At 47.2% G+C, this 26506-nt stretch overlaps 3 protein-coding genes and 1 long non-coding RNA gene across 18 annotated transcripts in view; 1 reads left to right on the forward strand and 3 right to left on the reverse strand.

Moving 5' to 3' along the window:
• The window catches only part of cdon (cell adhesion associated, oncogene regulated), a 45469-nt gene extending 32574 nt beyond the window's left edge, over window positions 1-12895 (reverse strand). For 5 of the 8 annotated variants that reach the window (XM_061280241.1, XM_061280234.1, XM_061280239.1 and 2 more), the window contains exons 1-2: window positions 5558-12895; window positions 1797-1868 (exon numbers count right to left, since the gene is read on the reverse strand). The gene's annotated coding sequence lies outside the window, so the exon portion shown is untranslated. The remainder of the gene's footprint in view (window positions 1-1796; window positions 1869-5557) is intronic. The other 3 variants (XM_061280238.1, XM_061280233.1, XM_061280235.1) reach the window with 3 other exon arrangements.
• LOC133155166 (uncharacterized) lies at window positions 2971-6948 on the forward strand. The gene is made up of 2 exons (XR_009714601.1): window positions 2971-3306; window positions 5524-6948. It is a non-coding gene; the product is annotated as an uncharacterized LOC133155166 (long non-coding RNA).
• Window positions 12896-13209: 314 nt separating the features above from the next.
• Window positions 13210-16383, reverse strand: si:ch211-151h10.2 (uncharacterized protein LOC567699 homolog). Its single transcript, XM_061280247.1, has 8 exons — window positions 15973-16383; window positions 15189-15518; window positions 14804-14933; window positions 14649-14743; window positions 14371-14551; window positions 14105-14188; window positions 13945-14043; window positions 13210-13870 (listed from the first exon to the last, which is right to left on the reverse strand). Exons 1-8 carry the CDS (start codon window positions 16227-16229, stop codon window positions 13583-13585), a joined length of 1464 nt encoding a protein of 487 aa, XP_061136231.1. The 5' UTR covers window positions 16230-16383; the 3' UTR covers window positions 13210-13582.
• A 202-nt stretch (window positions 16384-16585) lies between these two features.
• On the reverse strand, window positions 16586-24655 carry prdm10 (PR domain containing 10). Of its 8 annotated transcripts, XR_009714599.1 has the most exons (24): window positions 24445-24568; window positions 23278-23460; window positions 22931-23104; window positions 22779-22838; window positions 22595-22699; window positions 22276-22447; window positions 21963-22204; window positions 21546-21746; window positions 21394-21466; window positions 21176-21293; window positions 20970-21093; window positions 20566-20817; window positions 19813-20157; window positions 19513-19668; window positions 19226-19405; window positions 19040-19150; window positions 18765-18965; window positions 18516-18659; window positions 18219-18389; window positions 17867-18004; window positions 17729-17772; window positions 17407-17646; window positions 17214-17311; window positions 17081-17098 (listed from the first exon to the last, which is right to left on the reverse strand). XR_009714599.1 is itself a non-coding variant. In XM_061280230.1 (23 exons), exons 2-23 carry the CDS (start codon window positions 23347-23349, stop codon window positions 16913-16915), a joined length of 3528 nt encoding a protein of 1175 aa, XP_061136214.1. In that variant the 5' UTR covers window positions 23350-23460; window positions 24522-24655; the 3' UTR covers window positions 16586-16912. The 8 variants fall into 8 exon arrangements, 4 of the variants coding, with proteins under 4 accessions (XP_061136214.1, XP_061136215.1, XP_061136213.1 ...); XM_061280230.1 differs by lacking the exon at window positions 17729-17772 and having other exon boundaries at window positions 16586-17098; window positions 17401-17608; window positions 22276-22444; window positions 24522-24655; XM_061280231.1 differs by lacking the exon at window positions 17729-17772 and having other exon boundaries at window positions 16586-17098; window positions 17214-17314; window positions 17401-17608; window positions 22276-22444; window positions 24522-24655.
• Window positions 24656-26506: the final 1851 nt, after the last annotated feature.

Below are 26506 nucleotides of genomic sequence, written 5' to 3' on the forward strand. Positions count from 1 at the left end.
CATATTTGTTTTTGTTATGAACCAATCACCTTCCAATACCCGAGGCCGTGTCCATATAAAAAAAAAAAAAAACTCCTGCCAAAAGAGGAGATGGAAGGTTGTTGTTGGGGGGAGGAATCTGGACCTGGTTTATGGTTTGTGGCTGTGAGAGGTCACTGATGGGACAAAAGCGGCTTGACTAAACGTAATAAATCTGCTTTGCGTTTCTGCATTCATCTCCACTGCAGATGGAAAACAGGGACCCCTGTTTTGCTATATCTTATCTTGCTTTTTTGCTGGAATGCCAAATACCTCATTTTGATGTAGAGGGGACCTAGTATCGAGACTTGCGGAATGCCACCACATCTATTAGGATGTGAATTTTTGTCTGAGTGGCAAGTCATTGGAGGGAACGCTAATCTTCGCCGTTCATTCTTTGAATTAATCTTCTCAGGTCTGTTTTATGTGTCTAGGTGCTGCTGTTTTGGTTATCAACAGAGTCCAAATGCAGTCATTGATTGGGGAAGCCACCTCTTGCCTGCACGTTGTCGTCTGTTGATGGACGACAGGAAGGAAGGCACATTTTAACTGCTGGGCGAGGGGGGGGGGGGGTGGGTTAGTTGAGTTGTCTTCAGCAGGAACACAAAGTGGCCCCCTCCTCCCAATGGCTTTCACTGAGTGGCTGCCGGGTAATTTATAGCACAGAAAGGCTTGTCGGGTGAAAAACATTATTTTAGCGGCCTCCGCATCCCAATAGAAGCCAGATGTGGAGGGATTAGCAAAGACCCCTGACTCCCCCCCCCCCCCCAGTTACCCAGTTAACTGTCTTATTTTTCCCATCCTCCAATCCCGGGCTTCCCTCTTGCGTATTTGTCCTCGAGGGTGCGCTGCTGTGCGAGGGGAATACGAGAGGCGGTCATCGCTCAGCTTTCGGAGGATGGCGTGGCGGCGGGGGCGTCAGTTGGCGCTCACAACGTGGACTTCTCTGATGTGATCTCTGCCTCCCAGCTGTCACTGCGCCTCTGGCAGCCCACTCCGACCCCCCTCACCAATGCTCCCTTTGAAGATGGCTACCCAGGAAATTGAAAGCTGTTTTCAAACAAAGCCGGGAGGAGAAAGGAGTACAGTCACAGTGGCCAGAGAAAGAGAGACAAGAGGGCGGCAGGCTTGATGGAGGGAGAGGTGGACAGGGGTCACTGCTCCCTCTTGTCTATCCTCTCCACTTAAGCCAGTTTAAAACCACTTAAACACAAATAATGAAGTGGGCAGACGGCATCACACATTAAAAAGTCACATTTTCACAGAATGGAGTTTGCAGTGTGACTGACGGCCAAGTGACAAGGAGCATGTACGGGTGTGACCCCCCCTCAACCCTGTCTGAAGCCAACATCCACTCACGTCTTGGGACCATTTCTCCCTTTGTGTTCCAGGTTAGCTCACTTTGACACATTTCACACTAAAGTCACATGTTTTTAAAAGAGGCCGCATTACAAAAATCAACTCAGTGTTTTTTTGTAACAAGTTGTCAGCGGCTTCACGAGCGCTCCGTTCTTTCCCTTTCCCAAACACGTCACATGGCTCACGCTCAAGCGGTGATCCAACGAATCACCGAGTGAAAACTGAAAACACATTTGTGTTTGCTTTGCGCTTAAAATTGCCCCACCTGCAACGTGTAGCATTGACGTTGTTAATCGTGACGTGATGTCACACGCAATTAACATAGTCGTACCTAATTGGTCGTTTAATGGCCGCTAACATTTACCAAACGAGGATTTTTAAACGTTTGGGTGGATAGTGTGAAGTAAAAATACACATACCTTCTATTCCATTGCTGAGATGTTCACACAAGAGGAGGGGGCGGGGCTAATGAGAAGTTGGACAGGTGACATCTAAGAGGAGACAAATGCAATGCATGAGAACCCAATGAGGATGTCGTGGAAAATAATAAATTGGGAGCCAATCAATAAATGAATTCATCATTATTTGATCAAGAACAGATTGTCCCGAAGAGTCTGTTCCAGGACTCCCGCTGAGGAAAAACCGTCTTCCCTTCAAATATCCCCTCCTGTTGTCGTCATGGAGACAGTCTGAGTGTGCGTCAAACTGCGGGGCTCCACTTCTGTGAAGGTTTGCTCTGGAATAACATTTGGATGATCCGTGTCTGCGGGGGCAGACGGGTTGTGTGGTTTGGCCCGAGGGCGAGCTGGCAGGTCGGCAGCGTTCCCGAGGGAAGCCAAACAAGCGGTGATGGGCAGGTGGAGTGTCCAGACGGAGGGCAGCGCGTCCAGAGTGGCATCTTGGCATGGAAGCCTCACTGGCACGCGCCAACAAAAATGTCTGCCTCATTAGAAGAGCGGTGGGATGGGATGCATGTTTGTTTTGAACTAACATTATGCAAGGCAAATGAATAAATGAGATCTAATTATAGTGGTGCAAGAATGGATCCTTGCGGAACTCCGGATTTTAGCAGCAATCTTTGAGTGATAGGTGGTGCGCCAAGTGTGTTGTGATGTTAAATGAAGCGCTTGGAAAAGCAAAAAGCTGCTATAGGCTGACCTTGGGCCCATAAACATTTTTTTTGTGGGGGGGAGTATGTGCGCTATCTCCTACACACTCTAATGGATCGTTGTGACCTATGTCCGCAGGTGTGGGGGTCAGGGGTCATCGCTTTATGATGGTGGGACTGAGGGAGGGGGGTCGGGACCTGTGCTCCGTGGAATTTGGGAGTCGCCATGGCAATGGCAACGGTGCAGCCAGGATGACAGGTAGCCCCCCCAGGGGCCGTAAATAACAACTATGCTGAGTGGAGACTCAAAACAGGAAATGAACACAAGAGGGACAGACAGTGGGAACAAAGATGATTGTTTTGAAGCAATTTTTGGAAGCATGTGTTCTTTTGAAGCACCCTCCAAAAAAAAAAAGCAATGACGTGTTGATCCGTGTGAACAATCCAAAAGTGTGTGTGTGTGTGTGTTTGGTGTAACGAGAGACGCAGCTTTCTTTCTGCACGTTGTCACCGGATCTGCGGCCCCAAGAAGAAGGGACTCAGGTGTGTACAAAATAAAGAGGCGGCAGAGGCCAAGCGGGCCTTCTTTCACAGGCGAGGGGAAGGGGGTCCTTCACCCTGGCCCCGGGGTGGGTCGCGGTCCCTGACCTGCGACCTCGCTCTGAAAGAAGGGAATGCCAGGGAAGGAGCCAGCGACGTGTCTGAGCAGAGCCAGAAGCGCACAAGACCCTGCAGGCAATCAAAGACTCGGCACACTTTTCAAATAGAACTTAAGATGACAAAGGAGACTCCAGCCAGCCAGTCACATGACTTGACTCCAAGTAAGTCGCCAATTTGACGACTTGGCACTCGTAGCGTCGAAGCCACGCCGCCACAACGGTACATTCAAATTGACTTGACTTTTTCCCGGGTTTATCCCATCCGCATTTCCTCAGTCTGCTCGACACACTCTTCTCGTGTCCGATTAGCGAGGCTAACAAGCTTAGCTTTGCGGTGAAAGGCAGACTTAGCACTGCTGCCGCTCACACTGTAACAATCGTACTTATGAAGAAAAAAAAAAAAAAAGAGAGCTTACTGCTCGGTCACGCCTCCTCCCTCACTCCGACTTGCTGGCTTCCAATTTACTCCCAGAGCGAGAGCGAAAATGAGAGCGAGAGAGAGACAGCCTTGTCCTCACGGAGGAGGCTAACGCTGAGAACAAGTCGCGGTGAGAAAGGAGGCCATTGTAGGGGGCTGGCCCGGGTACAAGTCCCCCATTCAGATGCGGCCAGCCGTGTACAATGGCTAAACTAACATCATTGACATTTGGAGTCGGCCGACGAGAGGGAAGAAGACGGAGGAGATGGCGAGGGGAGGGAGGGGCGGTTGTCAGGGGCGCTAATCATCGATCAAAAATTTCATGTCAGCATCGGGGATCAAACCCGAGCTTTCAAGACATGTGAGATCGCCACTTCCCCTCCAAAGGCCGGCTCCCGCGGGGCCGCACGGGGGGCCGCCAGAGGCCAGCGGGGCCACGGAAAACAGGCCGCGATCAAAGAGCCGCTCGCTTCACTCCACTGGCCGCCATTAAAAGACACTTTGATAAACCATCGAGTGAGCTAATGAGTCAGCCCGTCGTTTCTGCTCCGACGGCCATTGGTGACACCATGAGAACAACGCCACAGTTTGTCACATTTGTCTTCAGAATATGTTGTAAATACTTTTAAATGTTGGAAGCGGGTAAACAAGGACGGACCACCAAGTCCGGCTGGGCCTGGCAGCCCGCAGCTCTGCCCGATGCCATCGCGCAACCGGCCCAACCCCGCTACCTCTAGTCAGGGAGGGGAGGAGGGGAGCAGCTGGGTGAGTTTAAATGTAATAGCAGCTGCTGGAAGAGGCAAACTGTGAACCTGATCTATACTCGCAAGGCCTGACCCTGCCTGCCCATGAATCAGCTCTGGACAGGCGCTACTTGAATGCACCTCATAAACAGAATTCCCTGCAATGCAGCATCCAGGTCCCCTTTGGAAAAACTCGGGCCTATTTTTGGGTCGCCCCCTCGGCGCATCCCAACATCTCGCGGGTGCGGAGGGAATGTTTCCGAGTGTATTTAAAGTCGATGATTTGTTTTGGTTAAGGGTGCAAGGAGAGGACAGCCGGGTGCTGCGATGACGGCTGATGGTTGTATTAGTAGCGAAACATTAAAAAAAGAAATTGCTATGAGTAGTTTTTGGGTGTACCAGGTTAGGAAATCAAACAATGCAACAGAAGGCATCAAAAGATTGTCCCAAATAGATTAATCAGGAAATCTGAATATTTTGAATCATGAATCCAAATTTGTTTCCCCAACATGCCGTACTTTGAAAGCGCTGTGAAACGGCCAATCAGCGACAAAGACGGGCCTGTCCGCATGGCGCTCCTGGGAGATCCCAACCCGAAGCCAGCTGGAGTTTACCCGGGCCGCCGTCCAGCTCACCTTCTGTGTCCCGGGGACTTGGCAGGAGAGAGGGGGTCGGGGATCACTGGACTTTGGGGGCCGTTTACAATTTGCGCCACAACGGGGGCTCACAAGGCCAGGCCACCCCCTACGCGGGGAGCGGAGCCCACCCAACGGCCCTGACTGACTCGCTGATGCTGTCAAATGTTTTTCCGCTCGTTTGCGTCCCGGGACTGCGGTCCGCGTGTGTTTGTATTTTCAATTTAATATGACGGGAAATGGCGAAAACATTTGTGCGAACACCTGCTGTGGACATTTCTGCTGCGCCAATCAGGGCGACGGCAGCAATCCAGAGTTGCGCTCCACCTGGTCAAGGTCGAAAAATGCAAATGGAGAGCATATTTTCAATAACGATTGTCCTCAAAAGGGTCACAAAGGAGCTTAGGGTCAATGTTGAGCAAGAGGTTTGTTTTTTTTCCCCCTAACAAGTGGGCTTATATTTCAAATGTCGTCCATATTTCTTTTCTTGTACAGTATTTTGGAAAATTGCCTCTAAATGTTGCTAAAGGCTGCAATGATCTCATTTTGGACATGAGAGCATGTTGTGTACTTTTTTTTTTAGTCATCTCTTCAAGATTTCAACTTGAGTCACCCACCTGAGCACAATTACTCTGCCGGAGCTCTGCTCAACTTTGGACCCGAGTCGAGTTGGCGTGGACATTATCGTGTTCTCCCATCTCTGCTTTTCATCAAGATCATCCCGCTAGCGCTCTATCCTGGCTCTCCATCCTGGAGAACAAAAGGCATGTCAATCATGAAAACACAACATTGATTTTGCATCATAACATTTGGTGGGGCTATCTACCATGAAAAGACCTACAAAAAAAAGCAACATTAATATCGGGAGACGTGCATTTAATGACTGTTTGAAAGTAAAATAATTTGTTGTCCTTTTTTTTTTTTAGATCGCTGTTAATCTAATGACAAAAAGTCAAAAACGGCGCTGAAATCACATGACACTACCGAGCCACATGACACCGTCCATACTGATCCTTCATGTTTTTTTTTCCCCTCCTGATTGCTTTAAAGAATATATATGACCAAAAATAAAAAGCAACGCCAAAAGAAAGGCGGGCGGTTACCTCAACATTTGGCAGGCGCTCTAATTAAAACCAAACTTGTTTCCTTCAGTGAACAAACATGACAGGCTTTATTTTTTTCTTCTTTCCCCCTCGCAGCTAAATATAAGTGGCTGCAGGTGCTGCAGGAATGCCTCCAAACGTGTACGCCGTTTATTTATGTATTTGTGCATGTGCTTCCTCTTTGCACACTCGAGTTGCACGTCAAACGAGTCGCCATTTGTCTTTGCGGCGCTCAAGACAAGCTAATGATTGCTGCTTTTTGGGGATAAGGAATTGGGAGCAGCCGGTCCGGGGTGGGTATTTGGGGCTTCTAAGCAGGACCAGATGCAAAGGGGGTCTCTCTCCAGCTCCTGGTGGGAGAGTCGGTAGCCCTGTTGGATCCGAGCAGATTTGTGAGAAGTAAACGCTTCCCTCAAATAGACGCCAGAGATAACCTGTCATTTTTTTTTAGATGCTATTCTTCCCACAAGAAATGAAATATTCAAGTCTCACCGCGTGGCCGTCAAAGTACCAAGTGAGGCGCAAAATGGCAGCCGCCCCAATGTGTTTTCACACGCCGTTGAGCCTGTTGAATAAACGCACACGACAAGTTGATGATTCAGAAAAAAATGGGCATCATTAATCGAGCGACTTCCTGGAAGTTGTGCAGGGAATGCAGGTGGGGCCGACTATTTTGGCATCTTTCCGAAAGGTCACACGGAGAGGCCAAGCAGGTGAACAGCCCGAGGACATCGTCAGGCCCGATGAGGCATCTTGGACCGGCACGAAGAAGTTTAACATGCTCCGAATAGCAGCCATAACTCAACAGCTCACGCGACACATCAAGTAGCTTATTTTGCATTTACAACATGATGTAAAACAACATAGATCATCTTTATATATGTGGGCAGTGCACTGCATCATCTCACATTCCTGGCGGATCCCGCCCGCCTCACAAGCTCAGGACGTCTTGGCATGACACCCACCGGAATTTTCCACACGTCACACTCACAGGCCTACCTTTGTGTGTACCCGTGCTCTCTCTGGGCCCGACACACACACACACACACACACGCGCACAATATGCCAACATACACTGACTCACAAACAGCGTCATGAAGCCAAGTCCAGATGTTGAAAACTGGCCCACGCTGTCTAGCTTGGCCTCAAGCTGCGTTTAATATCGCCGCCCCGCATGTGAATTGTAAGCGGGAAGCACTTAGCGAGCTTTTGTGGCAAAAGGTGCCGTATAAATGGGAGTGGTGGACTCGTCCAGCTGGGCTTTGGTGTCGCTGACGTCATCGCTGCCTTTTTTGTGATTAAATATTTGGCAGGTGTAGCACAAAAAGATGAATGCAAGATACAGGTTTGCTGTTGTTAAGCATGTGGAAGCACTAAATAGGTGTTTGCCAACATTTATGGAGCAAAGGCACATATAAAAAAAAAAGTGGCACGACATCAAAGAAAAATTTAGCCAACTGTATATTTTGTGGTGGAGCCCCGCGTGGTCACCCGCTAACACAGGCTAACAATTAGCATCTACGTAGCGGTACGTATTGACGCAATACATCATAATAAACTGCGCCGTGACACCAATCAGATGATTTCATACCGCATGATGTGCTACAATATCGCAAAATCAGTGGCAAGAACTCAAGTCAACGATATTTTTAAAAAGTAAAATAGAAAATGGATCAATGTTAGCTGGCTACTGAAGCAACATCAGGGTCAAAACCTTCTCGGCCTTTCGTGTAGCCCCGCGGTATTTCAGGATTATTCCCATGCCGACAGAAGCTTTTTCCCCGCTCTGAGCTTGTTGCCCACAGGGCCGTTGCGAGGCCCCCTGGTGGCGAGGTAATTAAAGCACCACGGTCCAGCCGAGCGGCGGTAACGCCAGCAAATCCACAGAGAATGAGCGGGGGGACTAATCCTGTTTGGGGCCATCAGGGAGCACTCCGGCCTCAGCCGGAAAAGACGGGGAGGTCATGGCCGGCGCCCACAATAGCCCAGCGGAGGCACGAGGGGGGAAGGCGAACGAGGAGGGCAGCCCGGGCGAGGGCGCGGCCGTCCCGCTTTCAGCCCCCCGCTCCACGTGTGCTCCTTGTGTGTCAGCGCTTTTGTGGTCGCTTGAGAGGCCTGGCCTCGTTCTCGTCGCCATTGTGGTGACGTGTTGGCTCAGGCAGCACTGGTATTGAGTTGGTTCATTGAACAGGAAAAAGAACATGGTGGCGCTCAATGAACACAACAAGCAGCCTGGATTGACATGTCAGACATTGTTGGAGAGAGTTTTGCTCTTTGCTAAAGTTTGCCTCATTTCATTTGAAAAATAAATCATTTACGTCAGGGGATGATGTTTATCTTCTCCCGCTCATCTGTCCTCCCATATCCCAGCGCTTTCCAGAGGAATCCCAACATTCCAAGAGAATTTACGGAATCAACAGGCATGAAATTCATTTCTTCACATGGCTGCTTCTGTGCCTCCTAATCATAACTTGCACTGACAATCCAGCCTCTCCACTCCAGCGCCTTATTGCACTTTTTTTTTTTTTTCTCTCCCCCTGGGCTTCTTCCTCGACCTTTCCTTAATTGCATCGTACGGCTCCTCACCTCATTAGGCCCAACGGAAAACAATTAACAATGCCAATGTTCATTACGGTAATGGCCGTAAGGCAGCAAGTGACCCGCTTCTTCTCCACAACTTCACCAGGGCGGACGGAAGGGGGGGGGGAGACGAGGGGGGTGTTAGCAGATGTGGCGTCAAAAAAGTGTATGCGGTGATTCGCTAATGGCTGCTCAGGCCGCTTGATTAGCCTTTATGAAAACCAGGCAAAGCATAATTAGATTTTGGTGGAGGCAACAAGCTTTCAAAATCATTTTGCTATATGAAGCTTTAATGACTCAAATGTGGACTCAGCAAAATCATTTCAGTGATGAAGTTGTTTTTTTTCCAAGGCTTCAACACATTAATGGCAGTCTTTGATGGATGCTACATTTTGAACAAGACAATAAAGCGCCATTAAAGTCCTTGCTCGGGCTGTGTGTGTGTGTGTACTGTACACTCCAGCCAGCCCCCCTTCACTGCCTCCCTGGATTAATGCCGATTGTTTGGGAATGACGGTGGACCACACAAGGAGAGCGGCGAAGAAGAGGCAGAAGAAGGGAAGCAGTTTTGGGGTTACTTTTTTTTGTTTTTTAACTCAAGTAGAAAATTTAGGGCCGCACACTGGAAATGAACTTGGAAAGTCAATATTCACATTTCCTAGCCTTCCTTTTATGATATTACTGATAGATTAAACTGAAGTTTGTCGGCAACAGAAAATATTCAAGGTTTTTTTTATTTTTAAAAGAAAAGCTAATTTATTGGCCTCTCATGTGTGAGACGATGAAAAATTTACTTGCATTATTTCAAATGTATTAATGTCTAGTATAATTAATATTTTTATTGATTGGAATGACAGTATATAAGTAATAGATTGTTTTTTATGGACACGGGGATGTGTGAAATTTCAAACTACAACGATTTTGATAAAAGGGCTTCAAGTTTGACTTTGTACAATTTTACTTAGATGATATCACAGACAATAATCTACTTGGATTAGTGTTGTTGTTTTTGGGGAGGGGGTTTCTGGTGGGAGGTCTCGCAACAACAACACGGCGCTCGGGGAGGGACACCGTGAGGACAAGCCTCCATCCAACACGCAACACTGGCTTCAATTATGACAGAGTGCACGCCTCTGCTCAGTCAGCAGCTCACTGGCAGTTGTTTCAAATATTCATATCTCATTTTAACAGCGCATTGGAGAATCACAAACAATCAAGGTCTCCCCTCTAATATATCAGGGAGACAAATAAATGACTCTCAACTAGACAACCTTACTTTTCCTGTCAGAAAATAAGACGACGACTAAAATAAATCACAACTAAAAAAGGCCTCCCCTCGATTAGATCAGATCAACAAATAATTGTCCACACCAGGAATAAAATAAATAAAGGATAAACAGGCATCTCATCGGCCTCCTGTGCCTCCACCTTCAACTCTGACGCTGCGACATAAACATACTCCACCCAGCAGCAGTGAACTCAAATTGAAGGCCGACCCGTGCCAAGAATAAGACAGGCTGATGGTGGGGGGTGTTCACGACTTGACTGAGTCAACGGGGTTAGCCACAACTTCAAAAAAAAAAAAAAAAGAGCATGATCAACATATAGTCGGCACACGCGACATGATGATTGCCAATAAGGAAGCAGGGTGACGCAACTTTGGTGCGGCGCTTGGATTTTATGAGGTCATGTTTTTGGACAGAAAAAAATATATATATACATACATATATAAAAGAAAATGTCGCGATTTCATGGGAAGAAAACAAAATGCATGAAACTAATAGTCTACATTTGCTTTTACTTAACATTGTGTTTTAAAAGGCATGCACACGCACTCTCCTGTCATCTAGTGAGAAAGAAAGAAGTCCATTAAGAGTGATTTAGCGCCAGTGTTATGCGGTGGCTCTTTGTGCAATGCTGACACTCCCTGAATGGGAATCACAATTTTCTGCCCCTCCTCCTCCATTTTTTCCCATTTGGGGGTGTGGACGTGGACTGAGGGGCTTCTGCCGCCACACGTCGGCATCTTTTGTGCAGGAGACACACCGTGTTGGTTTAGCCTCACACGCCGGGGCAGGTGGGTTGTTTGTCGCCAGATAAAAATGTATGCAAACCGGTGCCTTGACTTACGAGGGCCCCACTTTTAGATTTTTTTTTTGCACTACAAGCCGTCACAGTTTGGCAACTATTATTCCCAAAAAGAGGCCAAGTATGTTTGCTTCAGGCTGTTTATTACCACCCACTTGACCTTTACTGTAAACCCATTTTACATGAATCTACATTCATATTTTGGCATATTAAAATGTTTTTCTGTCCATTCATTTGATTATTTTTCATTCTTTTTGTTTCAGGGTTTTCCGTCATACACTGTGAAAGGCTACAGTACTTTTCTATTAGTCTAAAGCAGCATCTTTGCAGCAGCTACATCTGCACATTGAGAGATGAAGAAAAGAAAAGATTACTTTGCAGGGATTTGGAGATATTAAGCGCTCCACATGTTTGGCAGGACACAAAGAGCATGACTGAAAGATAAAAGACAGGTGCTGCCATTATAAAACATTCAGCTTCCATAAGGGATTAGACGCTTTATCAGTGTTTATCAGGCCACGTTTTGCTTAACTGTCCATTTGACCGTAAGCTTGAATGGGATGCCCGTCACAGATTTGCATTTAAAAGTCCAATTTATCATTTGATTAGTTCCGTTTAATCTCTTGGCGAAATACGAGTTGATTCTACCTTTTATATTTATAAGATAACTACCCAAAGTTTTGCTAAAAATCTCTTAAGATTGACTTAAAACAATTCTTAAAGCAAACCCTATGACCTTTTGCTTGTAAAATAAAAGTCCTTCATTGAGTCTCTCATATATTCTGGCAAAGATATGACTTTGTTCTTGTGGGATGCCAACTATTAAACGAAAAAACTCCAACATTATTCTACCCCCCGCTAATTGTCTCGTGCGAGCGCCAAAGGGGGGGGGGGTGTAAAGTTTTAGCGCGGACTTCAAGGAACGCTTCCATTAATGTCGCACGGCCCCTCCAGCCACATTAGGTTGAAACATAATAATCTGCCACTTTATGGACCTTTGCTTCCCCTAAATGTCTGCCATGTTGCTAATTGCGTACATCTGCGCGTGGCCTTTTTGATGTGACGCACGTGTCCGCTGGCAGCGGTGCTCAAGCGGGCAAAAACACATCATTAATGAACAAACACGCAATATCAGAATAGAAATAAAAGCTGTTGGCTGATTTTTATGATGTTTCCAAACATTGTTTTCTCATTGAACAGAGTGCAGGTGCTGTGACAAACAAAACAGCAAGTGGAGGACGCCATCAGTGAGGATTAGCGTCCAACTAGCTAGCCAACTTGTCACAGTTTCTCAATACATCTTTCGGGGATGTCAAAACAAGAACTGTTATTTGTTCTGATGGCTACCTGACTGAAAAGAGTTAAGATAAGAAGTAGCTAGCTAAATGTTTGCTAATGCTAATGGAATACAGGCTAATTCACGGATCGCATTCAAACAGGTGCCGTTCGACTGTGTTCTGTTTTTGTTTTGCGATGTGAAATCCAAAATACAAATTAAAGTTACTTTTGTGTATAACTCGCAAAATGTACACGCTTTTTTCATTTACCATTAACAAACGCATTTCTGCATGAACTCCGTCCAATGTGCTTCAGTCATCTGACTTGCGCGATAACGTTCCTTTCATCCAAATCCCCCCGAGGAGCAAACACAACCCAAGAAAATTGACAATGCCGCCGACCTCTGTAGTCGAATGGCATCTGTGTTTACTTTCAAATGACTTTTCTTCAAACTTGTCCAGAAGGAGCGCGGCGAACCTTCAGAGACGTAATTGAATTTGGGATCAAAGACGTTCAGGTCAAGAGGGCTGCGTCGTTTATAATAATAACAAAAATACTTCCGGCGTTGACCTCCATCCCCCTTTGGATACCTTCATTCTGCTCCTTGTGCCCCCCCCTACCATAAAAAAATAAATAAATCGGATAATCTTGAGTGAAAGACAAACCCTTATCATACAGGACAGTGCAAAAGTACGAGTTTATTATTATGACAAATTGATTACGCAACACGCTTGTAGTCTATCGAAAAGGAAGACAGCCATTTTTGTTTTGCGCAACCATTTTGGGCTAGTTCAAAGGCTCAAACTTTGTAAGAAAGTTCGAACAAAAAAACATCCCGACAACAGTTTCACAGATGGACACTCCGTAGGGTGGACCCACAAAAGTCTCAAGGACTCATGCCTGAGATTAAATCAGTGCTTCTCAATTATTTTCTGTTACGCCCCCCCCTAGCAAGAAGAAAACTATTCGCGCCCCCCCTCCCCACCGTGACTATCCTAACTTGTCTTGTAAGTCGTAAAATGTTGCACTGTCGCAAACGTGACAGAAGTAACAATGAGAGCGCCACTGCCCCCTGCTGTAGTAAACGCGCAATTACACTTTATTCTAGTACTGCCAAAAAAAAAGCCTGTTCCCCAGGGTCACACGCGCCCCCCCAGGAATAGCACCGCGCCCCCCAAGGGGGGCGCGCCCCACTATTTGAGAAGCACTGGATTAAATAGTAAATCAGCCATTTATGGTTTTAAGCAGCTATATTGGGTTAATTCAGCAAAAAATTCAGATCAGAAATCATTTAAAATATTTGCCATGAAAAACAAGGCACGTACATGGCTGCCTGCAGCTCTAACTACTATTTTTTCAAATTATCCCCCACTTTTTGCTCATCTGCATCCTCAATTTGAACAGACAAGTGCAGCAACATAGCTAACAGACTAGAAATCAGTTTGGAAGGCATGGCAGAATAATACTGAGATGCATGATGATAACTGGCGTTAGGGCGCCCCCTTGTGTCATGCATCCATATTCACATTCTCAGCCATGGGCGAGTCTTACCTGCAACTTTTGGGGGTTTTGGAATATTCATCACCTTTCTTTCTAATTTCCAATCAATTCTTTTTTCTTTTTTTGTGATTTCCGCAAGCGTCCAATCGTGGATGACAAGTGCTGCGCCGACCTCTGACACAAGGAGAGGCGACCGTCCGACTCGTCGTCTGAGTTGAGATGCTCTGAGGAAACTTCACTGGAGAGTCCGCCGTTGAGGTCCGGCGAGGAGACCCCGCTGGCATGCTCCCTTTCCTTACCTGTGGACAGCCCCTCCAGATGAGCCTGGAAGGTGGCGGTCTGCTGTTCCAAGGACAGGAAGCTCTCCTGCACCTTGTCAAACTGTGAATGAACACAAGCCGAACCTTTTTCAATTCTGTATGAAGAACCAAGAAACAATCGCAAAGAATGACTACCTGCTCCATGTTGGACTGAAGCAGCATCTCGGGCCACACGGACTCACTCTCGCAATTTCTGAGCGTGCTGCCTGCATGGCTGTGACTCCAAATCAACTCCTAGAGGACCAGTCAAGACTGAGCTGGATAACATCCCGGCAGTTCCTCAGATGATGTTTACCTGAAGGAGCTGTGTGCAGTCTTTCAGGAGAGCTTGGCAGTCACCTAGTTGCTTCCTGTGGTGGCTCAAGACTGCAGATAAGGTCTTTGCAGATGCATGAAATGTTAATTGAGAAGGGAAAAAGCAAACATTGTGAAAAAAATATGAGCTCATTTTAATTTAATAAAAAACAATTTCATCAGTGATGTACACTTGCAAGAATTTTGAAGCATTCCCAAAGGTTGTGTGAGAAGCAACTCAAGCCCTCCAGACAACATATTGTTTACCTCGGCGTCCTGGTGGGCCGAGGCCACGTCTTCATGCTCTTGACCGCCCTCTTTCGTAAGCGTGACTCCGGTGTGGAGCTCTTCCAGTCGGCCCCAGCGAACCTCCACGCCCTCCTGCAGTTCTTTTATGCCGGCTTCAAACTCAGCCTGGATTTGAAGCAACCTTCTCAGTGAGCTGCTCCTGCACACGGAGAGAAGCGTCTGAGAAACGTCCATGGCAATGTCAAATCAAATCTGATTCCAGACTTTCTATTTCTGCAGTGAAAGCCTGCACTGACCTTTTCCGTAAGTAGCTCTGAATGAGCGTCACTTTTTCAGTCAGCTCCGTGAAGTCTGACCCCGGGTCAACGCTCTCAAGCGTGTGGAACAAGGACTGCGAATGGGGGAGAATGAACGAGGCCTTCGCATGTCACCTGAGAAAATGAAGACTCACCTCCAACCTGGAGAGGAGATCTTGCATGTGAGGGCCGCTAGGGTCTGTCAGAGGTTCCTGAAGGACGCTCAGTAGCAGGCTCTCAGCCAAGGCAAGAGCCAGAGGTATTGGGACACCTGAACTTGAGGACCTAGTGACACAAGGTGACATATTCAACAGAGCGCATCTAATTTTGTGAAATTAGATGCGCTCTGTAGGTTATTTTGTTGGGGGCTGAAAATAGTCACTTTTTTTCTGCTCAGGCCGTAGTAGTGATGCCTTCTTAATGCATTCCTTGCCCACCAGAGGGCAGTGTTATATAATCATAATATACCAAAAGGTTTCACAAATAAGTGATAAAGATGATAAAGAATATAGCCAATAATAATTAAAAAAAAAAGGTCACCGCTCATTTGTCATCAGCTTGATTTGAGTGACAACTTCCTCTTTGATCACGGGAGCGGGTTCCTGTCTCAGGGACGACTTCAAGTAGCACAGCAGCGCGTAGACGCAGGCCCCCAGGGTTCCCCACAAAAGGCACAGGAGTGCCCCTCGCCAACACATATCTCCTAGAGATGGTGGTGGCCCCAGGTGGCAAACTGACCACACCGCAGCCACTGGCGGGAATGTGACACATCCTGTGCTGGAGAAGAGCTTCTTCCAGCTTCTCTTCCTCCACCTTTGCGTGGCTGATGAGGTCGACAGCATTTGAAGATCACGTGATGGGTGCTCTGAGCTGCAGAAAGTAAACAATTTCAGCAAACTGTCCCCCCACTAATTTCTCTTTCTGTTGTCAATTTAAATGCTAAAAGTACTTTAAAGGTACGAAGTACCGCAAAACTGTTAAATCTTACACCTACAGTTATTGTTAAAAAATATATATATACACTTTATATTTGTGACTCACCTGATTAATCAGTTTTATTCAGCCAAATACCAAAATCGGCATCAAATAAAAATATTCCATGTCAATTCTATGTAGAGTTCACTATTCTGCAAATCCGAGCTACCTCATTCCATTTACCATGAGCAAAATGTCAAAGATAATCAGGCATGGGAAAACAACAGCATTCCAGAGGATTGCTATTTGGCAAACAAAAAAGTTGCTTCCTTGAAACAAAAGTCATATTTGCTAGTGTCAACAAAAGATTTGTGCTTCAAATCATCGTTGAGGTGTCAGCAGATCTCACCTGTGTGCCTTTCCCAAACACTCCCGGACAGGTTCCCCTTCCCACCCCCCGCGGCTGGCTCGGTCCAGGGCCCGATCCAGAACCACCCTCGCGCCAGAACCCGGGCCATCGTGACCTCCGGCACCGCTGAGCGTCATGTGCGGCCAGTTGACATGCTTCGAGAAAGTGGGGAAAAGCACTAGAGCAGCATGACGAGAGACTTTCGATTTACCTGCCGATCTTGTAGAACAGGTACTAACCGTGAGATTGATGGACATGCCCCGCCTCGGAAAGCAACACAGCCACTTCCTGTCCTCTCAAGGATTAGCTCATAATACAACATTACGAATGCTTGCATTAAACATGAGTTGGCCCCTTTGTCAAAATTTCTGTAAACTTTAGGAAATTTTGCAATTAGACTAACCTACCCCTGTGAATAGCATTGGTTTATTTTATACAAGGGTTTGATTAAAAGTTTTTGATTTTCTTTTATTTGGTCATGGATTTTTATTTATTTTTCTAGTTTTTGTTACATACTAATATTTCTGGTGTACTGTAAAAACCCATTTGCTTCTACCATAAGGTTGTCGAACGCTGTTAATCATTTGGGGACAAAAACGTGACGCCTGCGCTATTAAATTGGAAGGTCTTCATTTTCTGTTTTCGTTTACAAATAAGTGACTTTTTTGGGGTATTCCAAAAACATAAGTTCTTTTTTCCCCCTACTTAGGCGGGAGTTGATGTTTGGAAAGCTGAAAATAATTTTGAGACTTGTCATTTGTTGACTTTTCTAGCAGCGTATGACACATCGACAACAACATTACACTTTACAAACACATAAAACTGTGCTGGTCTTCATCTTGCCTCCTAAATTCATCGAGTCTTCATTTGCTCCAAAACTGCCAATGGGCAGGATTAGTGGATTAGAAGCGAGGGGGTCAAAGTTCAGGGGGGGGGGGGTTTAGGGTTTGGTGATGTGGAGCTCGCTGGCGCCGCTCCCATTGGTGGTGGCGGTGATAATATACTGTGTGGAGGCTTGCTGACGCGCCGACGGCTCCAAGTGTTCGCCATGGTTCGGACCTGAGCTGACGGCACCTGAAGCTTTGCCGTCCAGCTCCGTCTGACCTTCGGAGATGACGTAATGCGTCTGGAGGGACCCAGAGGAGAATCGCATTCATTTGTGTCAAAATATTAAATGAAAGATACCAGAACAAATCATAATATGCACAAAGGATCTCGAGCCGGGTTTGAGGTCCACTCACCGTTTTCACCTGGTTGCTGGTGGCTCCAGTCACCGGCGTAGCGGCCTCGGCAATGACGTACTGAGCGTGGGGCAGTGTCATCATTTGGATCTCGGAGGCTGCTTGGGTTAAAGTACAGGTAGTTAAAAGAAGGGCTCATTGGTCACATGGCAGGAAGCTGCGAGTGTGTACAGCAGGCTGGACTCACGATAACCTCGATAGTTCCAGTTCCCAGGTATGTAGGCGTGCTGCACTGCTCCCTGCTGCTGCTGTTGTTGCTGCTGCTGCTGTTGTTGCTGAGGCGTCCCGCTGCCCTGAAGACTGTGGTTCTGAGCCAGCGTCACAGGGGTCAGCTGGGCCGGGCTCAGCTCCTGATTTGTCTGTTGGGAATTGGGGCTTTGTGGCTGACCACTCACCTGGGAGACAAGTTAGAGAGTCTAGCAGGGAGATGAACCTTTTAACGGGACAGAAAAATCTGAAATTATCAGAGGGTGTGCACACTTTTGGAACCACAACCTCATTTTATTTTAACTTACCCTCTCAAATAGATGTCTAATCTGTATTGTTCCGTGAGTTAGCCCTGAGCGAGTATGTGGTTGGAATTAAAGCCCAAACAATGCAGCAGTATCATGTTTTTATTTTCGTGAAGGAACAAATGTTGAATGGACTCGTACCTGGGCGACAGCTTGCCCAGAAGCCGAGGGCTCGGTGACTTGGATGTGCTGCACCTGGATGGAGTGCTGGCTGTAGCCGTGCGGGTCGTGCAGTTGGCCCACATCCACCGTCTGCTGCTGAGAGTGCGGGGAGGAAGCCTGGCCAAACACAAACATGGTGACCACCGGGTCCTTTCAATACTCGCCAAGAGGGAAAGTTACACTTCTTTGAAACCAGAGCCTTTTTTCCGTCCCACTGAACAAAACCAAAACCTAAATTTCCTGATCTTCAAAATTGCTACGAGGCTAAACTGAGCTTCCTCCCTTAACTATAAACCTACTCAAGTCGAGAAAGAAAAGTCATGGTTGTTACCGGCGCCACCTGGACCACCTGCAGCTGAATGTGCTGCGGCTGGGACAAGGTGCTTCCTGCCTGGGACACGGGGATGTACTGGATCCTCTGGTAGTCTCCTTGCGGTGTTCTGTAGTCGGTAGTCAGCGTCTGGGAGAGCTCCGTCATGGCCTGCGTTAGCAAGTCGGTGGTCTGCCAGACAAAAACGTATTTGTCTTAATAAACACAAGCAATCAATTCATCTGTGCTACAATCAACAATATTAGATTTATGATATTTGAAATTGTCATCTGCTATACTGCAACGTCGACAACTTACCACGACCGCCTCAGCGGAGGCGCTGTCCGTGCTGATGACGGCAGGCGTGCTGGTGATGACGGCCGTTGCCAGGGGCGCTTGGATGGTGTTGGTGAGCTGAGCAAACTCTGGATGCTTCTTCCGGATGTGCTGCACCATCTTCGTCTGAGACACACAAACGCAACGATCCCTTGACATATGAGTGACTTGGCAGGTTTTCCAGAGAGTTCTGTTGAACGTATGACTCCAATCCTTTGACCTCACACTGACCTTGCTGCTGTACTGCTTGTCGCAGTGCGGGCAGCAGACGGGCGCGAAGGCGATGGTGCCGGCCAGTTGAGTGTGCGTGGTCAGCATGGGGTCGGGCTCGCCGGGAGCGGCCGGGCGCAACTTGCGGATGCTGGGCGGCAACTCGGCTCCCGGGTGGTTCTTCAGTATATGCGATTTTCTCTTACTGGCGCTCTTGTACACCTGCCAACAAGTTGATAGAATGTCACTTTCTTTATAAACATTTGTTATTATTTAGCGTGTGATGGTCGGGTCACCTTGTCACAATACTGGCAGAAGTAGTCCCGGTTGGGCTTGATGATGGGCAGCGTCAACTCGGGGACGTCGTTGACGCGCATCTCGGGGTGACGCTTGGACAAATGATTCACCTGCCACGACATATCATCAACATTCACGGCCGGCCGGCTCTCATTACGGGCGACGGCGAGCTTTCGCGGGCTCACCAGCATTCCTCTGCGCCGGAATCCCATCATGCATAGTCTGCATTTGAACATAAAGCTCTCAAAGTCGGTGGTGGGCGTCTTCATTTTGTGGCTTTTGGAGCGCTGATTGCGCTCGGCTTTCTTGGCCTCCCGTTCGGGATTGTGCATCCGCTGCATGTGCTCCCGCAGCTTGTCTTTCCTCTGGAGGAACGTACAACAATCTTTTGCAAACAAGCAAGCCACTGCAGATGTCAGTTGGAGAAGCAAGCCATGATTGAATATTCAAACCTCTTGCACTTTGACCTGACCTTAAACTGCTTGCCACAGGTGGAGCACAGGAAGTCCCTGCGATCAGAGTGGCGCAGCATGTGCAGGCGCAGCTTGTCGGGCCGGCAGAAGGCCTTGTCGCAGTTGGGGCACTGGAAGATCTTCTCGGAGTGGAAGCAGCGGATGTGCTTCTTCACCTAGTGGAAAAAAAAAAATATCAAAGACCTCAACACGGTACAAATTCCAGCCGGGATGAGAGTTTCAGAAAGTCCATGACTGAGTCCTGAGCCAAAGTCTCACAAGAGACACTGACGGTCTCGTGCGAGGGAAAACCAACTGACCTGGATGAAGTCGGGAAAGGTCTTCTTGCAGGACGGGCAGGTGAAGACGCCGTCGACGGAGTGCATCTCGATGTGGTCCCTGAGCACGTCCAGCCTGTCGAAGGTCTCGGCGCACAGCAGACAAGCGTACGAGCGGTTGTCGGTGTGGACCAGCAGGTGGTCGTCCAGTGCCGTGTCAGTCACAAAGGTTTTGCTGCACAGGTGGCACGGGAAGACGAAGGTGTCGCGGCCGTGCACGCGCAAGTGCTGCTCCAGCTTGTCCTTGTCGCGGAAGGCCTTGTCACAGTGTTTGCACTTGAAGGGGCGGAAGCTCTTGCGGATGAAGTGATGCTGCAGCGCTGCGTTCTGACAAAACGCACAGCAAAACCCGTGAGCTTTTTTTTTTTTTTATACAAATACATGACCATATCATTCAAAACTTGCTTTCATTTGTTATTATTTTTTTTTAAACAAGCTAATATAATTAACAGGTGAACAATTATATTTATTGTCTTTTGATTTAAACAAACAAGCATTATCTTTATGGTTAACATCCTGCGACATACTGTGAAATAAATAAATATACAGCATATCGACACTGAGGCAACCGATTCAATCGCTTTGTCAACTTTTTTTGTTTGGCTAAAATGCACCCATGAGTGTCTCTCCTACCTGGACATCCGTCTTTGAAAGAGGCCCGCATTAGGAAGAGAAACACAATGTTGACAAACAAACACACACTCAAACGCCTTGTAATCGGCGTTTGTGGCTCACCCGCATCTTTTTCAAGCGCCGCACCTCCGGTGACGAGAGCTGAGCATCCGACTGCTCCTTCCGCACAGGGTCCTCCTTGGTCGGGAGCGGCACGTCCACATCGGCAGGCAGGGTCGAAACGGGATCCGGCGCCGGGGAGACCGTTTGGCCGTCTGCCTCGGTGTCAGGTTCGGACGCCGTCGTCTCAACGCCGTTGTGAGCCGCCTCCGTTGGCTCGTCCGGTGGCTGCGCCTCGGTCAGCTCTGGCATCTCCTGAGAAGAAGGTAAAAAAAAAAAAATCCAAATGATTATAAACCAAAACTAAAAAAAAAAAATAATTTAACAAAATAAAACAAAAACCAATTCAACTTGTATATATTTCTAGCAGAGCATGTCTGACGGTATTAAAACTGCTAGCTACTTACCGTCGTCGTCTTGCCCACATCATCTTCAAGCGGCGCATCCAAACGTATGAATTTAGGCGGTCGCCCCGGCCTTCTCCCTGTCCCAAATCGCTTCCTGCCCCTGACCCGGCCACGCCCTCTGGACCTGGAGGAGGAAGAGCCAAAATGAAAAAAATCTGTCCTTTGTGATCAAAAGCCAGGTGCTGCAACAGGAAGGAGAACGTTACCTGCCAACAGAGTAGATCATGTTGTCGTGCAGGTTGAGATGCTGTTGGAGCTGCTCAGAGCTCACAAAACGCCGGCTGCACTCGTAACACGGCCAGTTCTTCTCCTGCTCCCGCAGAACTGAAGGAAGAACCGAATGAGCGAAGAGCACACGAGGCAATTGATCATCATCATTAAAACCATCACTCGACGATTACGACATGATGATGCCGACGCTCACCTTTTCTCTCTTCTTCTGTAACGCTGTGAAGCTTCTGATTGACAAACTCAGCATAGGACGCTGCATACCACACCTGCAAAAGGATGCAAAAATTACGTTTCCAAATGTCCGCACCAAAGTTGACTCTGCTGAAGACACGGCGTGGCATCGACCTTGAGCTCTTGCTTGGGTTCGATGTTCTTGATGGTGGTGTAGAAGATGTCGGCGCCATACTGGTACGCCACCAAGTTCTGCTCCAGGTGGTTCTGGGCGGGCCGCACAAACATCATCCAGTTGCAGCTGTCTTCGTCAGACAAGTCCAGCCACGTGTCTTCTGACTTCTCGCCGTCTTTTTCAGAGTCCAGCACGCAAAGCTGCGGAAGCAATGGACAAAGGCTGAGTGGCAAACGATCTGCAGTTGTTTGAGAAAATACTGTAACTTGCCAGTAGGTGGCGGTGTTGGCAATGTACCGTGCAACATGTGCCCTGGCTCAATTAAGACAAAGAAAATACTAACTCCAATGATGTGCCTGTCCAGTTAATCAAAGTCTTTTACAGTTTCTATCCTGTCTCGGCGTGTTAGGGCTCACTTTCAGGTGAAAGTAGTTGTCCTGCAGCTCGCTCTGGGCCACCAGGGCTCCGTCCACGGGGCCGAACTGGGTGCGCTTGGGGATGCGCCTCTTGGAGAAGACCCCGCCCAGGAAGCGGTCGATGTAGAGGACCAGAGGCAGACTGGCGCGGGCCCTGGACATCACCGGCCGGTTGGGGATCGGGTGGAGGGCCCCGTGGTTCAAACACTCCGAGGGATTGGTGTTGTTGCACTCCTCGCACCCTGGGAGGGGTTAGGCACACTTTCTTGCTATAACTGTAATGTGAGCGGTAACATTGAAAATAGGGACGCACAGAGGTTGTGAGGGTTGAAGCGCTGACGAGGCTCCCAGTCGTCTGTGTCCGAATCCTCGTCTTCATCATCGTTGTCTTCTTCAGAGTCATCCGTGGTGTCCATGGCCCCGAGCGGGCTGGATGGGGGCTGCTCCATGTCGGCTAGCGAATCGGACACGGGCAGTTGCTCCTGCTGGACAGGTTGGAATCCAAAATGGTGTTGGTCAAGACAGACATCTAGAATTTACAGTCACTCTTTGGCCTATGGAAGGAAATTAGCAAGATCTAAACTTCAACCTCATTTAGAATATTATTATGATGCAACGAATCAAGCCCTCACCTGAGATGCCGGTTCCAAGGTGGCCTGCGGTGCCTCGGCCACATTGCTGAGGACGTGCAGACTGGCGGCATTCATGTTCTGCCCGCTCGGCAGCAACACCGCCACCTGCGGAGGGGCAGCAGTAGATTTAATTTATGATAGAGTTCAAACTTTCAAAATAAGAAAATGGATTGACAATCTGCACCTGCTGAGTCGTGCCATCCTGCTGGATGTACGCGACTTGAGGTTGATCTGCAAACACTGCCTGAGAGGAAATTACAAGAACAGATGAAAAAAGCCCTGATAAAAAAAATAATGAATATATATATACACACTATAATTTTTAACAAGCCTGACTTGAGTTCCATCCGCAGGGTGAATGTAAACCAGCGTGTGCTCGGCCGACTCCACCGAGGTGTAGGAGTTGCCGTCGGCCGTGTAGACCACCTGTTGCTGCTGCCCGCGTTCCGCCTGATCGCCAGAGTCACCGCTGTACACAATCTGGGCCACCGTGCCACCTTCAAAGTGAACCTGCAACTCAAACCAAGACAGTCACCATACCTGCTATATTATTACCCCTTGTCAAATGTGACTGCACAATTTGGCTATATTATTATGAGTACTGCAGATGACCATTATGTGATCTATAAAACCAAACTAGTTTGAGTGGTAAATTCAACTAGTTTAAACGGCGTTGTGTAAACCTGTGTGGCATCGGCCGAATCTGTGTTCGTGGACTGACTCCACACGGCAGGAGGTTTTGACTTGGTTTCCATGGCAACGCAGATGGTCGTCGTGGTGGTGGTCGACCGTCACCGCAGTCCTCTTGAAATGACCACGGTCAACTTCATCATCAATTAATGGCGGACAAAGAAACTGAAGTGCAACTACAAATTTTCGAAAACAACACCAGACTGAACTTTAGGCTTCATGTTCAACTAAAGATCTCATAAAAAATAAATGTGTGACTGTATTATATTTGTGACTATATCGACTCCATTACATTGTCACATTTAGTGTCAGATGAGTTTATTGAAGTTATTGTATTGTAAGTTTAAAAATAGATACAAAGAATATGCTTGCCATACAATAAAATGGGTTGTTTTTTTTGGCGTAAATATAAAAATATGCAGCGCATTTGCAGGATAAATGTTGAATACGTCCATTGGGGAAATTAAAAAACGCGTTCAGGGAATGTTCACAGGTTGTCAATAGACCAACAGCAAGCAGCAGCGTGCTCCATCATACACACGGAGAGCGGTCATGGAGCACACTCGAAGCAGGGGTAAAGCACATCAAGGTCGGCTAATGTTTGCCGGCAAAGCCGTCGGGGAACCGGTGTCACGATGCAAATTCATGTCGAAGCAATAGCAACTGTGCATGGAGGGGGGGAACCGACGGTAAACTTAATCAGTCAAAATAGCCTAATCGATAAATGAGCTTTACCCCCCCACGTTAACCCCGCAGGTTGTCGGTCCCAACCGGACCATACCACAAATTAGAGCGCAGTAGAAACGCGGGCGTTCGGTGTTAGCATTTCGGCCTTTTAGGGCCACTGGAAAGCCGACATAAAAGGAACGGATAGCATCTCGTTCCACGGGTCATTGACTTCTTTCTGACATTATGAACAAAACGTGGGGTGAACCAGCAGATAAGTGCCTTAATTCCGACGATCCACCCGTCCCCCATGTTGGTTTGTCTATCCCAGCCCTTCAAGGCGAGTGTGGAACAAGGAAGACGGGCTCCATTTTGGGTGGGACTATTAGCGTCGGGAGACATGGACGAAGAGCGAGCTAGCGACAAATATCTTCTTTATCGGCGTTTACGCACTGGAAAGCAGACGAACATCCGACAAAAGAAAGACTACTTGCCACTTGCGCGGCGCTTCTCAGTAGAGGAAATCCTTGGTTTTAAGACGTTGTATGGAAAAAAAGCAAGCTGTTCTTACCTCAGAATGGTAGCTGCAGCGATGGTCGTATTGCATATATTAACATAATCTGCCTAGCAACGTACACTCTTTGCCCTCTGATTGGTGGGCATTTACCCATCAACAACCGTAACCACAGGACGATTCAAAACTCTAGATTAAACTGCGTATTGTTATATTAAACATGGTTATTGCATCTTAATTGTTTTCTCAATAAAATGTTTAACAGTTGTAAAAAAAGATCCAATTTACGTACTTCAATGGCAGCCAATCAAATCAGTTAAACACGGCCGTTATCCAATCATCTCCCCCCATATTATATTCTTAATCGTCAATAGGTGGCGCACTGGTGAAAGCAAACGGGACCAGACCACCGAAGAAGAATGGTTAACTTACTCGCACTGCTAGGTTGTGTTACACACTAAGGCCTGCAGATGGCAATAGTGTACTTCACATTTGAAATATTTTAGTGTCAAACCACACACCTTGCTGCAGTGGTGGATTGTGCTGAGTCGTGCAGGCAGATATTACACAGCGACATTTCCATTTTAAACCCCCACATGCCTCATTTAATGTGTGCGTGTTCTCTGATTGAACTCATTTCTAAGAGAAGCTGCTAGAAAGAGTCATGAGAATTAAGAGATTTTAAATTACGACATAAACTACAGTAAATGCTCACTGTTCGCTGAGATTAAAATGATGAGTGGTGAGCAGTGAAAATATTTTATATATATATAGAACATATGAATCATCTAATTTTTTTAATTTGTACCGGCCCAATCTGGCAAGTGTCAAAGGTGGCCCAACAGTGCTATACTGACCCAGGGCCACGGTTAATGTTTAAACCTGGTATTTGTAGGAATAAACTGGTATTATAAAGTTATTTATTGTTGTGCTTGATGTTGGCTGTGCGCTTTTAGGGGCCTCGTGAGTGACGTTTGTGTATGAGCAGCTGGGCGCCTGTCGGCAATATAAAGATTTTAACCTCCCCCAGAAAGAAACAAACACGGAATTAATTGCTTTGGTTTGCACCATCCTATCAGTGTGAAATAGACCTTTTATTATTGAAACCATTTGTTTTTATTTGTTTCTCTGACCGTCTCTCAAAACGTTGCTTGATGAGAAACTGGTCCGTGGCATAAAAAGATCTGGGACTGCACTAGTCAAGAAGTCTATTAAATATTAATGACAGCACAGTTAAGAATGGTGATTGTGTGTTTGTGTGGGTGCAGATGACCTCTGAATAGGAAGTGTTAGCCTCATATACGCAGTAGATATGAGCCAGCTTAGCGCTATTGATCCCGCTCCTTGTGGAGACATTGGGTTTGCTATAATCAATAGCTTTCCTTCAGCAGTCCTTCCCGTGCAATTCCTTCTGCTTAGAAGGAGATTTAAAGAAGAGAAAAAAAATCCAATCTAGAAGAAGGAGGAGAGAGCAAATGGAATGTCTTGATGTCCTTGAACTTCCAAACTGGGAAGAAAATGGAATTAAGAGACAGATGGTGGGTGCGCCCTCTCTGGCTCCTTTTAAAGATCCACAAATGTTGTTTGGACAGCTCCCAGCAAAGGCGACTGCTTTTTCAGGTGATACTTGACAAACAACGGCCCCAATTTATAATAATTTTCCTTTTAGCCATCACTTAGTCGGTATGTAGGTTCTGAGCTGTCCGTTCATTTACAATCTGCATTTCCATTCATTTTAATGCGGCTAATTTATTTGGTATTGACTATTGTCAAGGAACAAATTCAACTTTTTGCTTTTCCCATTGTGTGGTTTTCCCCTCAGCGTTGTCACATTGACAGATGTCAGGTCAGCGCAGTGACAAACGGACAGATATCCCAACATCGTCCAAGTTGGCTGATGGCACCAACAGACGGACACACAGATGGATGAACAAACCAACACTGGAACCGACAAGTTTCTTGGACGGCGCGTTGCGCAGCATTTAGGACGAACGTGTTTGTCGTTCTTTGAAGGGCGTCAAGGTTACTCAACGGATCCGGGC

Source organism: Syngnathus typhle, linkage group LG6, assembly GCF_033458585.1.
Source record: "Syngnathus typhle isolate RoL2023-S1 ecotype Sweden linkage group LG6, RoL_Styp_1.0, whole genome shotgun sequence".
Lineage (NCBI taxonomy): Eukaryota > Metazoa > Chordata > Actinopteri > Syngnathiformes > Syngnathidae > Syngnathus > Syngnathus typhle.

What these genes read in the sequence shown, in the direction of transcription:
- prdm10 (XM_061280228.1), bottom strand. Translation starts at nt 23,349, where the DNA reads ATGGAAACCAAGTCAAAACCTCCTGCCGTGTGGAGTCAGTCCACGAAC. An exon ending in AACCCAAGCAAGAGCTCAAG is followed by an intron (nt 21,467 to 21,545) that starts GTCGATGCCACG and finishes ATCCTTTTGCAG; the next exon opens with GTGTGGTATGCAGCGTCCTA. An exon ending in CCAGCAACCAGGTGAAAACG is followed by an intron (nt 17,099 to 17,213) that starts GTGAGTGGACCT and finishes GGGTCCCTCCAG; the next exon opens with ACGCATTACGTCATCTCCGA.
- si:ch211-151h10.2 (XM_061280247.1), bottom strand. Translation starts at nt 16,229, where the DNA reads ATGTCCATCAATCTCACGGTTAGTACCTGTTCTACAAGATCGGCAGGT. An exon ending in ATCTCCTCTCCAGGTTGGAG is followed by an intron (nt 14,744 to 14,803) that starts GTGAGTCTTCAT and finishes CCCCATTCGCAG; the next exon opens with TCCTTGTTCCACACGCTTGA. An exon ending in CAGAGCTACTTACGGAAAAG is followed by an intron (nt 14,552 to 14,648) that starts GTCAGTGCAGGC and finishes CTCCGTGTGCAG; the next exon opens with GAGCAGCTCACTGAGAAGGT.